Source organism: Battus philenor, unplaced genomic scaffold (genome assembly GCF_028537555.1).
Source record: "Battus philenor isolate CCGP_79_NKW_IND1 unplaced genomic scaffold, ilBatPhil1.0.hap1 SCAF_23, whole genome shotgun sequence".
NCBI lineage: Eukaryota > Metazoa > Arthropoda > Insecta > Lepidoptera > Papilionidae > Battus > Battus philenor.
In genome coordinates this window covers 10,969,556-10,984,970 of record NW_027181686.1, presented here as the reverse complement: position 1 = coordinate 10,984,970, position 15,415 = coordinate 10,969,556, and the positions used below count along the sequence as shown (strand labels likewise).

At 35.4% G+C, this 15,415-nt stretch overlaps 1 protein-coding gene across 1 annotated transcript in view; it reads right to left on the bottom strand.

The window, feature by feature from the left end:
- Window positions 1-2,527: 2,527 nt before the first annotated feature.
- Window positions 2,528-15,415, bottom strand: part of LOC137924192 (two pore channel protein 1-like) — a 31,965-nt gene continuing 19,077 nt past the window's right edge. The window contains exons 4-17 of the mRNA XM_068767555.1: window positions 15,240-15,365; window positions 14,328-14,508; window positions 13,363-13,495; window positions 11,851-11,950; window positions 10,968-11,148; window positions 10,008-10,220; window positions 8,728-8,847; window positions 7,288-7,456; window positions 6,520-6,690; window positions 6,247-6,442; window positions 5,552-5,657; window positions 4,382-4,488; window positions 4,139-4,247; window positions 2,528-2,957 (exon numbers count right to left, since the gene is read on the bottom strand). Coding sequence (XP_068623656.1) covers window positions 2,845-2,957; window positions 4,139-4,247; window positions 4,382-4,488; window positions 5,552-5,657; window positions 6,247-6,442; window positions 6,520-6,690; window positions 7,288-7,456; window positions 8,728-8,847; window positions 10,008-10,220; window positions 10,968-11,148; window positions 11,851-11,950; window positions 13,363-13,495; window positions 14,328-14,508; window positions 15,240-15,365 — 2,025 coding nt within the window. The 3' untranslated portion in view covers window positions 2,528-2,844. The remainder of the gene's footprint in view (window positions 2,958-4,138; window positions 4,248-4,381; window positions 4,489-5,551; window positions 5,658-6,246; window positions 6,443-6,519; window positions 6,691-7,287; window positions 7,457-8,727; window positions 8,848-10,007; window positions 10,221-10,967; window positions 11,149-11,850; window positions 11,951-13,362; window positions 13,496-14,327; window positions 14,509-15,239; window positions 15,366-15,415) is intronic.

Sequence of the window (15,415 nt, the reverse complement as noted above, 5' to 3'; positions counted from 1 at the left end):
GCGGCAGTGATTATAAATTTGCCGTTAATTGTGTGTTTTAATAATTACTAAACTAGGATTGTAATCAAATTTCAATACAAATGTAAATGTACTAAAATTATTTTTGCACAAATTTTTTTTATGGTTTTATTTAACAGTATAGATATCATTGAACTTATTCGCCAAACAGAGTCGAAGCCGTCGAAAAAGAAAGATAGAGACGATTGTATTGAGAAATGAGAGAGAAATATAAGTATGCGTACGTATGAATTTTTATCTTTTTTCCTATATAAGTGCCATCATTATTCGAGAAACACACCAAGGCACAGATTAAAAAACGCAAAATGATCCAAAAGACAGATTTTATAAATAAAAAAAGGTTCAAATTCAACAAAAAAATCTAAGAATCAGTCGCGAAAGAAATGTAAACGCGTTCTTACCTTATTATATCTTACAAATGGGATCAGTTGCGCATTTTCTAGTATTAAGCCTGTCCAGCGTGTAATTAAATTTATTTTTAACTATGTAATTATTTCTACTTATTCTTTCGTTACAATCTAGCAAATCCATTACACATGCATAAGCACCATTTATCTAACCCTATAAGTATTATCTTTTCAACCGACTTAACCGTCTGTTATACTGATTTTATATTTTAATATCAATTATTTTATATGGTAATACTTTTAAAGGAATGCGACGTAATTAACAATCAAATTAATCTGTAAAGATCAGGGGCTATAATGCTTCAATATTTTTTTTAAAATAATATTACCTGTGAAAATATTTTCGAATTAATATGTGAAAAAAATGATCATTGTCTAAAATTAATGAATAAATTAATGTAATTTTGGAGAAAAAAATTACTCTGTAACAATTAATGGTGTTTGAAACGACCTATTTAAAAAAATATAAATGATAAGACACATTTAAAAAAAGAAATGGATTTAAAATATTGACACCTTGAGTTAACATAAATATCATTTGAAAATAAATAGTCTTGAACAAAGAGATATAGCAATATATAGTAAGTTATAAATAGATAGACATTCATATATATAATACACATTCATATTTTACTTGAAACTATTTGGTATTTTTACTACAACACATTAGCCATTTATAATTGTCTTAGTTCTGTTAGAGATATGCAAAATAAAATTGAAAAAAGAATGTTCATAACTATCATGTTTATGGTCTATATTGAATATCCTTTAGTATACAAATAAACATTCACCGAAATAACGTTAAAATACAGAATATATAAATTGTAGTGAAGTATAGATAAATTTTAATGTAAAACATGCTAATGCTTTGACATGTATTTATAAATGGCAAGTTATAACGGAAATTGGAAACAAATTGATTGTGTCATTAGTTTTATGGCGGGAAATCTAAATCTTTTTAATCCATGAGAACCTATAGCAGCGTTTCTTAAACTGTTTTGTAACCCTGGGATGCCGTGGAAATCATTGAGGGGTTCCGCAAAAGTTACGTTATTTTCACAAAAAAATAAAACAAAAATAAAAACACAAATCTCGTTCAATTTAAAATATAAAAATACTGTCAATATAAATTTAAGTTGTTTTGAGAACTTTTTTCTTAATTTAAAATTACTTTAAGTAAATATTTTTTTTAAAAGAAATCGATTTTTTTGTTGCATATAATCCATTTGCAGAATTTTATATTACAAGCTTACTAGTGAAACAAACCAAGGTGTCCACAATAAATGTGACTACTAAAATAGAGTTTCACTTATCAAAAAGATTAAGATACGCTGATATATAAAAATGAGATCTATTTTTTTCACGATGTTTAACATACTATGTACTTTACTTTAAGTCCACACTTCTAGAGGCCTTATGCAGTAAAATACAAGTACATCCTAATATTATTCTCACATCACCTAACATCAAAATTTCGCTACGCTGTTACAAAGTTGCCATTTTTGATAATAAATGGAAAATAAAATAATAAATTATCAACCGAGATGTATTAAAAAAATCATAACTTCAATAATAATCGCTCATCATTTAAATTGAACTTTGGTAAAAATAACAACCAGAAAATAATCTCATTAGTAAATAGTTAACGAAAATTTTAAAAATGTAGTTAAATAAAATAAAAGTTATTTTTTCTTAACTAAGTAATAAATAAAAGAAATTGGTCAAGCTTTGCTTACATACTTCTCTATCACAGATGTTATTATTAATATTTCTAAGGCATAAGCGTTTTAATATAACGACCATATAATGTTGCCGCGTAATTCTACCGTAAATGGTAAAAAGATATCAATTGCCACTACCGATCTTGAGCATAGATAAAATACGAAAGAATTATTATATTTTTAAGCATAAAATACACATACCTTATCTGTCAAAACAGTTCGTTAATTTCGTCATAATTTTTTTTTATTCTATGTAGCTGAAGTTCGGTGTTTGACAGTCACATTAGCATTGTTAAAGTCATGAAGTCAGCTAATTTTTCGTTATTTGCTAGTAGACATACAATAAAAATATTGCACAAAGATATTTGTCTACATAGTTTATAATTTATGATTAATGTAGAGATTTATTAATGACTACATAATTCAAATAAATTAATTTAGCGTTTGTTTTTTAAAAAATCCAACATTATGTCGATAATTCTGGCAGCATTTTTGTTGACATAAGTTGACAGTTTTAAAAGAATAACTTACCAACAAAACACGAACACTTATAAACCAGTTCCATAGTCAAGTCACTTTCCGTCCCACACAACTGAGAATATAAAATCACTCATCCAATGGATTATATTTTATCATAACGATTTAAATGTCTCCCATAGTGAAACGAGTCTGTTGTGAAGGGCGAGTAATATCATGTCCTACAACTGGTAACCAGCTCTGATCTGGTGGTTGTTCTCAACGTCCGGCTGTTGGATGAGTGGCGGCGCGAGTGGATCCTCGCTTGAGGTCACTGTAGTCGATGGAGGTAGGTCTGAAAGGTGCATTAAGTGTATTCGTTGACGCAAGTTGTTTTATGTTTTATTTATATACAGTAACGAAATTAACTAACATAGCTTAGGGGATTGGACAAATTAGAGAGACAATAGGCATAGCGCGCAGATGGCTGTTAAGGCTTTAAACCAGGTCACGAAATTTATTAATGACACTAAATTGCCAGTATACTTTGTTAACTTTTTTTATTTTTATTAGGTACAAAGATATAAATAAACATAGGGACGGTTGATTCTCACTAATTGTGTTGCAAATACATACTAATGCAATATTTCAAGAAATGAATACAGTTGTAAAATGTATAATACTGTGATAAAAAAAAAAGGAATTTGGTTATAAAATGAAATTTCTTAATTTTTTCTTCCGAATTGATTTCACCCTTCAAAGTAATCCCCGTCCAATTAAATGCACTTTTTAGTCTTCGAGACTATCTTCGATTCAGTTTTTATTTCCTCAATGGTGTTTCTCGCAGTGGCTTTTTGAGTTTGTTACATACCCAGAAAGCACACGGAGAAAAATCTGGCAAACACAAGCTTTTGGACCAATATCGGTTGAGTTTTTGGCAAAAAAAAGTCATAAAGAACCAATGCAGTATGCCATTGATACCTAAGCCAAATGATGTTCCAATTTTTGACAAACAGATGCTTGGCAAATACATAGTCCTATGAACACAGGAAATTACCTATGTTCCTAATGGATTCTGAGATTTTTAATGACAATTTCACCTTACTTTTTTATCAAAGTCATATGTTTGCTTAAGTTTCCTTCATCAACACAATGAAGGATTTTTTTATATACTGCAAAGTTAACACTGGTGTCTATACTAGGCCCAGCATGTGTCTTAGATGCCATATCTTCTTATGACACTGCGGTCCATATTGCAGTATACTAGATTATGCTACACACTTGTTATCTATAGAATTAGAAGACATATTTTAAAAGTAATTATTTTCCTTGTGTATAATTTTTTCTGATTTAAGTATGAAAATATTCTTTGATTTACTGCTTGTGGTTATTTGTGATTTTGGATAACTACTAAAACTGATAACTCTTATGTATTTAAAATTTAATTTTTATTATTAAATAGTTTAAGAATGGGTTAAATGAATTGTAGTAAGAAAAATAAGAATTCAAGTTGTATTAAGTTTAGATTTAAATTACCTTCACTTTCATCTTCTTCTGCTAGCCACTTCTGTATGTCAGTCTGGTACATACGCCTTTGAAGGACCTCTTTTGTACGAGGTCGTGAACCTATGAAGGTTACATCCACCTAGAAAAGGTAATTATTACATCAATCATATCCAGATCTATATTGTGAAGAATCTAGGATGTTTGATATGTGATAATGGAAGTTTCAACTCCTTACAAAAAGGGTGATTACAATACAAAGTATATTTGACTAACCCCAGGTGGCAGGAAAGTCCTTAACTCATCAGCCAGGTCACCGCTGGCTCCAAGACGTTGAGCTTCCTCCCAGTTTGTGTGGACTTCTTCATGAAGTAACTTTTCCTCTGAAATTAAACTTATTTTATAGCAATTACATTGGTAATAATACCACCGCAGCTACGGATATGGTGATGTTTAGGTATACATTACACATTTAAAATTTTTGCATCAAGCCTTATAATAATAACAATTTTATCCTTCCCCTTTCCTGAACATGTAAAAGATTGATGGTTTTTTGGCCGATCAAGTAATTTTTCTTGGTTTTGGGCATCTTTGGAACCACCTATCCTGTTACCATACACATTATAAGATGGCTTATGAGCTTCTAGACTTTAATTGTATTCAAAATATCTTTGTTCTTATTATCCCCACTACTTCCTGGAACATTGTCATTGAATACTCTATGTATCCTCATCATTCTGAGTATTTTTCTGTTTACCCACAACTATAATATCTACAGAGTTTTAATATAGTTTCAGTGAGTGTCATTGAAGAACTAATAAGGACTAATTTATCATTATTAAAAGATATGTTGTTATCGAGTTTCTTCCTGCATCTTCTCCTCTACTATAACACTTTACGAAGTAGAGTCAGAAATAAAATAGATAATAAGTTGACAATGAATGTTTTATCCTTTAATACACATTATCATGCCAAACCCTGATAGATGCTTGGGGGAGCAATTTCAAAGGCGTTTTTGAAGAATATGTAATAAACCAGTTATGTGCAATGTATATGATGTTATTGGTTGCAGAGCTGAATGTATAGCACATTCGCTGTCAATTTATGTACAGTACACCCTATCCCAGAATCTACTGTTTTGAAAATAATTAATATCAATATTTTTAAAATTCGGATTACTACATATTAAAATTAATAATTGTTTATTATCTGTAGACTTTGTACTGTCAGAAGTTATTGGCATATCGCATTACAATAGAAAAAAAAATAATGTAACATATTTCAGAGTGATCAATTTATATAAGTTTATTGGGAAATTGGTGTAAAAGATCTATAACGTTTTTCTGACAAATGAGCTACACATTAACTATTTTAAAGCTTCTACATCTATAACTTATCATCCTGTATAACTTGTCCCATTGGTTTGAAAAAAGAACGCCCACTTACCATCCCTTTTTGTGGTGCTTCGTTTGTATTGTATCCTAAAACGGAACGCTTCCAACACGCTTGCCACGACAATCGTAAGTACGACCATTGTGAACAGGTAAAACACCTGAAAGCAAAAACGAAATCCATTGATATTTTACACTGTAAGGAGAACCGTAGGTGAATGAAATTAACCATCATTGCCCAGTTGATTGGCAAGCTCGAGTGGCAGCTAGCAGGCCACATAGCCCACAGAACAAATGGCCACAACACCTTAAGGTCCCGGAGTGGATACTGCGTCCCGGCAAGCGCAGCATACATAGACGCCTACAGCAAGGAGCTGCTTGATTATCCAGGTCCAGTGGGGGGTCTATACACACCACGTCTACCAGCTTGTGATTACTAATCCAGAACCTTTCAACCTCAACAGTTATCGCTTGCATTCGCAATACAAAGCCCATTGCCTTTAATCAGCAATTCTTCGAACTATATCAATAACTGTGGCTCTTCTGCAGATCTCATTTCTGATTCGAATTTGCAGCGAAATTCCTAATATAGCCTTCTTACAGCTCGACCAGGCCTTGGATTCATAAGTCATCAGCAACACACTGGTCTAAAACCTTCGTCTTCAGAAATTGTGGTATTTTGGACAAGATGTTTCGGAGCTTCGGCCCGCCCATCAAGCTGATCTTAAACTGAACTAAAATAATACATACCATGAAATATATCCTGCTGAATTGACCCGCGACGGTAGCGTAGGCGTTCATCAGAATGAACCAGTTGTTCACCACCGTCAGCTCGAACAGCGACACACCGCTCGTTAGAATATTCTCGAAGTTGTTCAGGTAGTAATAGCCGAGCGCCGTGGAACTGTTCTCCGAGTATTTGTAGAAGTCTTCCACGGTTGTATTGCTGGAGTAAAATATAAAAGATTTAATTATAAATAAGATAGATGGATGAAGGTAAGTCAAAAATGATGATGAACTCACACGCAGCAGTTCTTGAGGTCGTAGCCCGCGAAGAGTTCCATGCCCACGATCGCGAAGAAGTAATACATGACCAGCATCACGCAGCCCGCGGAGGACATCAGCGGAGATAGCAGCACGAGTGTACCGAATACGTCGCGGTACCGCTTTTTCAACTTGTAAAGACGCATTAATCTACACCAAAATGATATTCAACTTTATTTCTAGTAGTTGCTACAATCCTTAACATAAAGGTAAATGAATTGTGGACAAATATTTTTCACTTATATTATTGATGGTAGTCACGACATCTTTCATCATGTTTGTGGCAGACTTTCTAACGCTATTTGAGTCAGCCTAAGGGTACTGTCCGACTTAATGGGACCACCGCAAGGGGTTGGGACCTCATCGTCGCCGACCTTTCTTTTCCAGTGAGATTTCCTTTCCAGAAGATACAGATAATAAAAATAGAATAGGACACTGAATTTAAAATTAATTAAAAGTGAAAAAGTTTATATATAGTATCGAACTCCTTTCTCAAAGGCTTTAAAAATTTTCTTTTCAATTTAAATTATGGTTCATAAAAAAAATTACAGATTCGCTTAATAAATTGTAATTAAGAGACATCTAGGGAAAACAGAGAATTATTTGAACATTTTTTTTATCAATTATTGTAAACATAAGACTACTATTACATGCTTTTTCAACAACGTATTCAATCAAGTTGTAACCAAGCCATTTAGGCAGTGGTGCTGTAACTTGGTTCTGCGGACAAAAAGATCTTATTCTTACCGCAAAGGCCTGAACATAACCACGATGAAGAGTTTGGGAGCGATGCTAAGCAATACAGCGCCGACCAGAGCAAGCAGTGTCACGCTCAAGTCGAACACGTTCCAGCCGCTCTCCAGATACGAGGGCAGACCTGATGCCATCATTCGCAGTGCCGCCTCGAGGAGGAACACTGAAAAGGAAAATTGTTTATAGGTGTACAGTACCCGACGATAAATATTGCACATCGACCTTTGGAAAGAGACAATCGGCTAATGTCGGGTACGTAGAGCGCTATCTCTGTCGCACGAAACAAACTGTCCGGTATCTATTAGGAGCTGTTAAAACAAGTATCGTTTGCGTCTTTTGATCGTGATTTTTATTTTATTATATTTTTGTTGTTAAAAGCACAGATAGTGAAATGGATGTAACTGAGAAATAGAATCATTATTATTTTTATTACAATGTCTCATTTTAACAATAGGTATAATGGTGCTTATTATCTACAGTATTTTATCTACAGTAATTTTCCCAAATAATTAATTACGTAAGCATAATATGAACATGCTTTCTTATTTTATTTTAACTCCACCTAAAGCCACCGTTTACAGAAAAATTGTTGTGTTTTATACAAAAAATAAAAATAATTATCAAAAGAAGCAAATGATACTTGTTTTAACAGCTTCTAATAGATACCGGACTGTTTGTATTTCGTGCGACAGAGATAGCGCTATCCGTAGCCGAAATTAGCCGATTGTCTCTTTTCAAAGGTCGAAATGCGATGTTTATCGCTGGGTACTGTAAAAGCTTGAAAGGGGTGAATGTGTGAGTCATTTTTTGTCTATTATTGTATGGTAGACCGAATCCAAAAATTAATGGTTTTAGAAATAATAAATAACGTAATGAAAAAGGTATTTCAATCTATTCGATTTATAAATCTAAATGTTATTCCTCTTGTAAACAAATCTCAAATTACTTCTATCAATGTACAAGAAAATGTTTATGGTCTTTTTCAATTTGTTGATTAAAGCCTTAATCGTCAATTTATACTCTATGAACGACTCAAGGTCACGAACTATACAGGGCTGAATGATTTAATGTGTAAACGCTGCAAAGGGGTAAATATATAGCTCATTTGTTATCAATGAATATATGGTACATCCTATATAAAAACGAAAAAACGATGAAAATATAGTAAGAAACAGCATTTTCAGCATTCCAATTATATTATATTAAAACTGATTATTGTTTTCTATCTGTTCCTACAGACTGTACTGCCACTAGTTATTGGCCTTACGTATTTCAATTAAAAAAAATAATGTAACCTATTCCAGAATGATCACTTTATACTGGGTGAAATGGAAATAGTTGTAAAAGTCTATAGCTTTAAAAATTAACTACTAATCATCCTGTATTCATCTGTAAATAAAATGCCTTATATAATCCAGACGAAGGTAGTCTTACATGTAAGGAAGAGCCAAGTGTCCCAGGAGGCGCAAAGCAGTCGAGCGCTGTCTTGCAGGTCACCAGCCGCCTCGCACACGCGCAACACCATCGACACACCGTTACCGATGATCAGGGAATCTGGCAAATAATATTTATTTTTATGTGTAAAATACGAAAATATATACATAGATGCATGATAGTAAAGACAAAAGTATAATGGGTGGTCTTATAAACGGACAACCATAGTATGGAAACAGACAAAACATACATTTATTCTTATATACATATAATTAATACAGTATATTACATAATTATAAATACAATAATAAATAAGACATCAAACTAACTTAAAAAATTGTGACATTAAAAGAATCAGATAACCGAGTCCGAGTCGAGGTTCGCCCCTCCCAGATGCCTTTGGGTCAGAATTTATCAACCAATCAATAGTGTCAACAAGTGACAGCCGAGGTCAAGGAGTCATGGAGCGTCTGCCTAAGCGATTTAAGAGCTCGACCTCCCAATCCGGTAAAATACTAGTATGCTGCAGCCTGAGACGAGTCTTCCCAGGGAGAGGTTCTAGGATTAGCCCTCTGCACCTGTCATCACGTACCCCAGTAATTTTCAGATAACACTATGTCAGCAGTGTAAATCAGATAAAAAAGACAACATTAGAAAAGCAATAAAGGCTGTTAGTGATTTCAGTGTTGCTTTTTGTCGCAGAAACATGGACAGTAAATAAGGAAAACGAAATATCGATGCCATGGAAATATGGGTACCGCAGTAATGTCTTTATAACATTTAGAAAAAGAAATATTACGGCCAGACTACGGAAGAAAGACGTCTATGGAGTGACTTGTCCAGTATGGAGAGAATGGCTTGAGATCTTGATCACCCACATTTACGATAGGAGAACTAAGCTAGCGACTTCATGAACCCCTTAATCATTTCAGCTACAGGAGGTTCACCGCTGGACATAGGCCTCCCCCTCCCTCTCCAAAGATTTCCAATATGTATTCTGCATCCTCCTCTCTTTGTGGAAGGATGTCCAACGCTGTGATTGTCAGTCTGTTGCTGCTCTCCAGAACTTTAAGGTTCCAGCTAAGTTCTCATCCTCATCACCAAATCAAACGATAGACGTCAACTGCAAGGCAAAAACCTCCCTCTAAAATCGCCATAGTGATTAGTCTTGCGCCCTTGCGATCTTGGCTATATGTATGCTATGACTCCAAGATCTGGAAAAATGTGCTATTCTAACGACACTAATTAATCTGTCCCGTACATGATAGTTAATATCTTACATATGAGGTACTCGAAGTAAGGCCACCGCACGGCGGCGGCTGCCGCTCGGCCAATGGGCTCCAACGCGGAGGCGGAGTACCAGGGCGCTCGGCCTGCTTGCGGTGCCCAACGTAACGCAAACACTTCATACACGTTGGCAAACTCAGCACGCGACAGCCCCCCGGAGCCCGACTGGTTCAACTGCTTGAACATCAGGTACACATCAAGACCACCTGCGAATAAAGAATAATTTGATTTTAAGTTCAACTATTCACCGCTGCATTAGAAGATGCCTTCACGTTCAAGGATGGCAGCGGAAACTTAAGCGTCAATTTATTTTGATTTGTTGTGTTTTGCATATGTTGAAAATTGTATAATTTTAAAGATCCCGGTGATCGCCCTCTGCGCTATACGGGGGACCGCGGTATCTCCCGGTAAGGGATCGCCACGCGGTCTTCCCTCGCGCCGTGCTATTTTCGATAGCCCGTCCTGGGGTATGCGTGTATACGCTACCCCCGAAACGTCGTCCGCCTCAGAGTCGCCGAAGCTAGTGGAAGTTTAGGACCCCCACCCTAAACTCTCGCGACTCCGAAGGCCCCGTTTACGGTTGGGGAGCACCATTCACCGGAGAGCCGTCGCGAGGCGCGTCCCTGCGCTGACGGTGACGTCTCCGAGTGGGATCTGTCCTCTGCCGACCCCGTTCGATTAACTATGTTGTAGGTCCGCCTAGTGGCCTACCCGCGCCACGTCCACCAGTTCGTGGTTACCACTTGAAAACCTTTTGATCACTACGGCCATCAGTTACGAGAGATTTTATTAGTATTCTTTGGAGTCGGAACTATACCACAAGAGACTGTTGCATTTGTATAAATGTACATATATCCTCTACTTAAGTTAGAGCGTAAACATATATGTAAATAGCTTTAGGTAATATTATAATATTATTATTAAAATTAATATTAAAATAATAAATATCTTACTGTAGTGGGGCGCATAATGACGTAATAGGCCGGCGAAGTGACGTAGTCTCACTGCCCGCGGAGCCCTACGGGACACGAGGAGCCGAAAGGCGCGGCGTGCGGCCACTCTTCTATGTAGAAGCAACGCCCGACACTTCTCTCGCTCTATTCGAGTAAACGTCTCGTATACTACGGCCAACATCTGTAACAAGAATAAGGTATGTATTGTCAATCTCATCTTCTTCCTATCTTGAGATTGACGACAGAGAACAAGTGGCGGGAATTCAATGATCCCTGGCAGCGCAGGGCCGGTCACCGTAGCCATCTTTGGAGAAGACTCAAGCTTAGCTTTGGACTTTTATGAGCAGATATGAAGATGATGATTTCAAATTGATGACTTATTGAGCTATATTGGCCAACCTTACAGTAGCTTCATGAAGGCTTTAAATAGAATTTCTCTACGAAATGAGGAAAATTGGAGACCAACGAAAATAACCGACATATCACCACCTGACAAACGCTTGAGTTTGGCATAGAGACCATGGACCAGCAAGCGCAGAGTAAGACATCCATCCAAGATGGACTGATGACATTATTACGTCGTCAAGGGGGGGGGGGAGTGCACGTCAGACGGAATGATGACAATTCAATTAATGACTGTCTATATTTTTATGCATATCCTTACACTTTGTAGTCAATGCAATGACGATGAAAATTCGACAAGGGTAGTTGTTGTGACTTCGTAGTATCAATCTTTAAAAACCATATTTTAACATGGCTAATTATATTTCGCTTGTTTCCATGTTGAAAAAGAATGCTTTCAGCAACTTTATTAACGCAACAGAAAGTAGAATTTATTAATAATATGGGAAGTGGAAAAAAGAGAAATTAGCTTATTACTCACCAAGTTCATGAGCACGTAGAGAACCGTGATGATGTAAAGTATGAAGAATAAGGCGTACCACTTCGATTTGGCGTATGAAGGCATCATCACATCAGGGAAACTGGAAAGAGAATTAAAAAAATAACACATTATAGTCATATTATAGTCGAGCTTTAACACGAGATGATCAGTTATAGGTGAAAAATATTAAAAGTGGGTGTATGTTTAGCTTATTTGTCAATAAAATTAAGCTTGTACGCCTATTTCTAATCATCCTGTATAATCACTCTGGAAATGTTACATTAATTTATTTCTTCTATAGGAATGTGACAGGTCAATAAGTTGAAATTTAACATGTTTTTCTACTACACTGTCATTACGTAATTTATTGAAGTAGTAAAAGTCCTTTGACTGAAATAATACTGATAATGATAAAATGGGCTGAAAAGTTAGCAAGAGTTATACAGCACATTTGTTAACATTGTCATTTTTTGAAAAAAAAAAACATTACGTCATCATCAGCAGCACATATAAAAGGTGAATTCCACAGAAATAAAATTGATTCTGACAGGGTTGTCACAGTGCAGAATTCTTACTAGGGCAGATAGGTCAAGTAGTAACAACACGAAGTCCGAAGTAGAAGTTTGTATATTCATTTGAACTTCGCCCGTATTTTACCGACATAAATGAACAATTATATTTCTGTGAAATTCACCTTTTCGATGGCGATGACGGAATGTTGCCTCTACAAAAAAAACATATTGAGAAAATGCCACTAATAACACTACTAAGCTCTTTATAATCTGCTTCAAACAAATGCTTGTATGTTTCGGACATATCTACAGGAAGACGAGCAACAACTTGAAGACATTCATGGTCACCAGTAAAGTAAAAAGCAATAGAACCTTATTTTTTCTGAAACCATTGATTTTTATATAGGATCTGCCATATATATTAAAACTGATATCTAGAAAATTTTGTCGATACAAAAGTGCTTCATGTATATTATATATTACTAGCTGATCCCGCAAACGTTGTTTTGCAAAAAAAATTAGTTTTTAATTAACAAATGTAAGATAAGGGTTGATCGTAGAGGGGTGAAAATTTAGGTTTGTGTGTATTTTTGTATGCTGTATCATAATAAAATAAAAACCAAAAAAAATTGTCTAAAAAAATTAAAAATTAAATTTAGGGGTGGACCACCCTTATCACTTAGGGGTATGGAAAATAGATAGTAGCCGATTCTCAGACATACTGAATACGCATGTAAAATTTGCTAAAAATCGGTCAATCCGTTTCGGAGGAGTTCAAGTTCGAACACCGTGACACGAGCATTTTATATATTAGATTTAACCCTTAAATATACAACCTTTTCTCTTAATTGATCTGCTTATAAAGGTTCCTTATCAAACTACCCTAATCTTTGTTTTTTGTCGTACACTGTTGATGTGGAATAACAAATCTTTTTCTATGTTAAAATATGTTCAGCGTAAACGATATTTTCTTCTGATAATTCTTTATTCATTTACTCACTTTGCGGTGGTTAGTAAGACGAACATGCTGACGAAGGAGTCGCTGATTGTCTTAAAGTGACCGTTGTCGATGTGCTCGGAAAACAAGTAGAAACCAAGCAGTGAGTAGGTTGCCACGAAAAACATTAATAGACCTGAAAATTATAGAATTTTTACCATTTACCCGCCCATTATAACTCCCGAATACCATGTCTTTTATATCAAAAATTATGTTTTATTAGTAAATAACCACTGAGGCATTAAAATTCTAGAGTTGAGATCATGGATCAGCTAGCGCAGTGTAAGACATCCAACCGCAAGGTGGACACTGCCTCATCCGTCGTCTTCCGTTGTCAGGTCTTCATTCCGGATAATAGATTGACGTAATCTCACACCATTGTGACAGTAAAACGATGGTTTCAGGGATCATATTAACAATGCACTCCTTGGACTGAGGTAAAAAAAAGACGGACTTTGTCGACTTCCAAATGGAACTACCGCAGTCTCTTACCAGTGCAGAGTATGATCACGGAGGGGGTTTTAGAGTGTAGGGATCCCACATAGAAGAAGTAGATCTCCCCCCCCCCCCAAAAAAAAACAAAAGAATAATTAATTTGTACTATAGTAGATAAGGCTTTTTTAGATAGAAAATTCATAAGTTGCATTAATGTTGCAAAAAAATCAATATGTCAAATAATTATTATTTCGGTCTTGTGTTCTGTCGTACAAGTTTTGTGTTCTATATTTAAATATGTCATAACGCAAGTAAACGAGACAGCTATAGTTTTACCGAAACAGTTGTTCCGTAAAAAAAGGAGGAGTATCAACTGCTCCGTTCTTTCAATCCACCGCCAATATCTATGGCGAGGCTAATGCTCTTAAAGCACAGTATAGCGGTATCAGCAGCATTATAGTTGATGGAGTCAAGAGCCATGATCTTTGGTTGCATATGAATGAACCAGTGACTGTAAACTGCGTATACCATACCAAGCATGTCCAGAATTGGAGGCAGCGACTGCAGAATTTGTCTGATGAAGCGACGAACACCACCACAGTGTCTCGTGTCCACCAAGAATATGGGGCGCAGCGCTCTTGTCACTCGGAAATGTGAAGATTGGCGGCAGAGTACCACCACCGCCTCGAGCACCATTATAAGTAACGTGATACCCTGGAGGTAAGGTTTAACTATGAGAGACCATCGGAATTCGACATATATCAAAGCTATGACGAGTGAATTTCACCAAACATCAAATACCTGACGTATTTTTTAAATGTTTCCAATTTAGATCAAAACCGACATTATTGTGTTGCCATTTTAAAAACAGCCCTATAATGTCAATTATGTTTTGAAAATGCATAAATGTAATTTTATCCTTATATATCGCTTTAAATGTTTCGAAAATTTGCTAGGCAAGGTTAATAATGGTTTTATTTTTGGTTATTTATTGTAATACATATATATATATATGTATGTATATATTAATAAAGTTAAAGTGAAAGGGTTAAATTCGTATCAAGTACACACGTGTGGGCCGCATGTTTGGAAACAATTGCAGAATATACCTAATAAAGGTGATTCTAACTAAGAAAGGAACTAATATGTAGCACCTTCGCTATATATATACATATATTTTGTCATTATTTCTAAATCTAACTATTTAATTGCAATTGTAAATAACACATTGTCAATGTTATATTCACTTTGAATAAGCAGGTGCGTTAACATTTTTGATTGTTATGAAGCTATCATTCATTCATTCGTTCAAATAAGCTGATAGATACCCATTATAAGACATAGTCCACTGTCAAGGATCGCAAAAATGACCGGACCGGTTACTATGTCAACGTTCCACCTAGTGAGGGCTTGGTTTGTTTTTCTAAATAAATAAATATAATCACCTTGATCATGGTTCTCTTATGTTTAAGTATAGTACTCCATCCGATCCACTTCAGCTTCAGGTGCAGTTCAACCCCGATCACCGTCAGTGCCAGTAGCTCTATCGTACCGTGCGCCCATACTGGAAGCTAAATGTAATAATTATACAATAATTTTCCGGAAAAAATATATTAAAAGG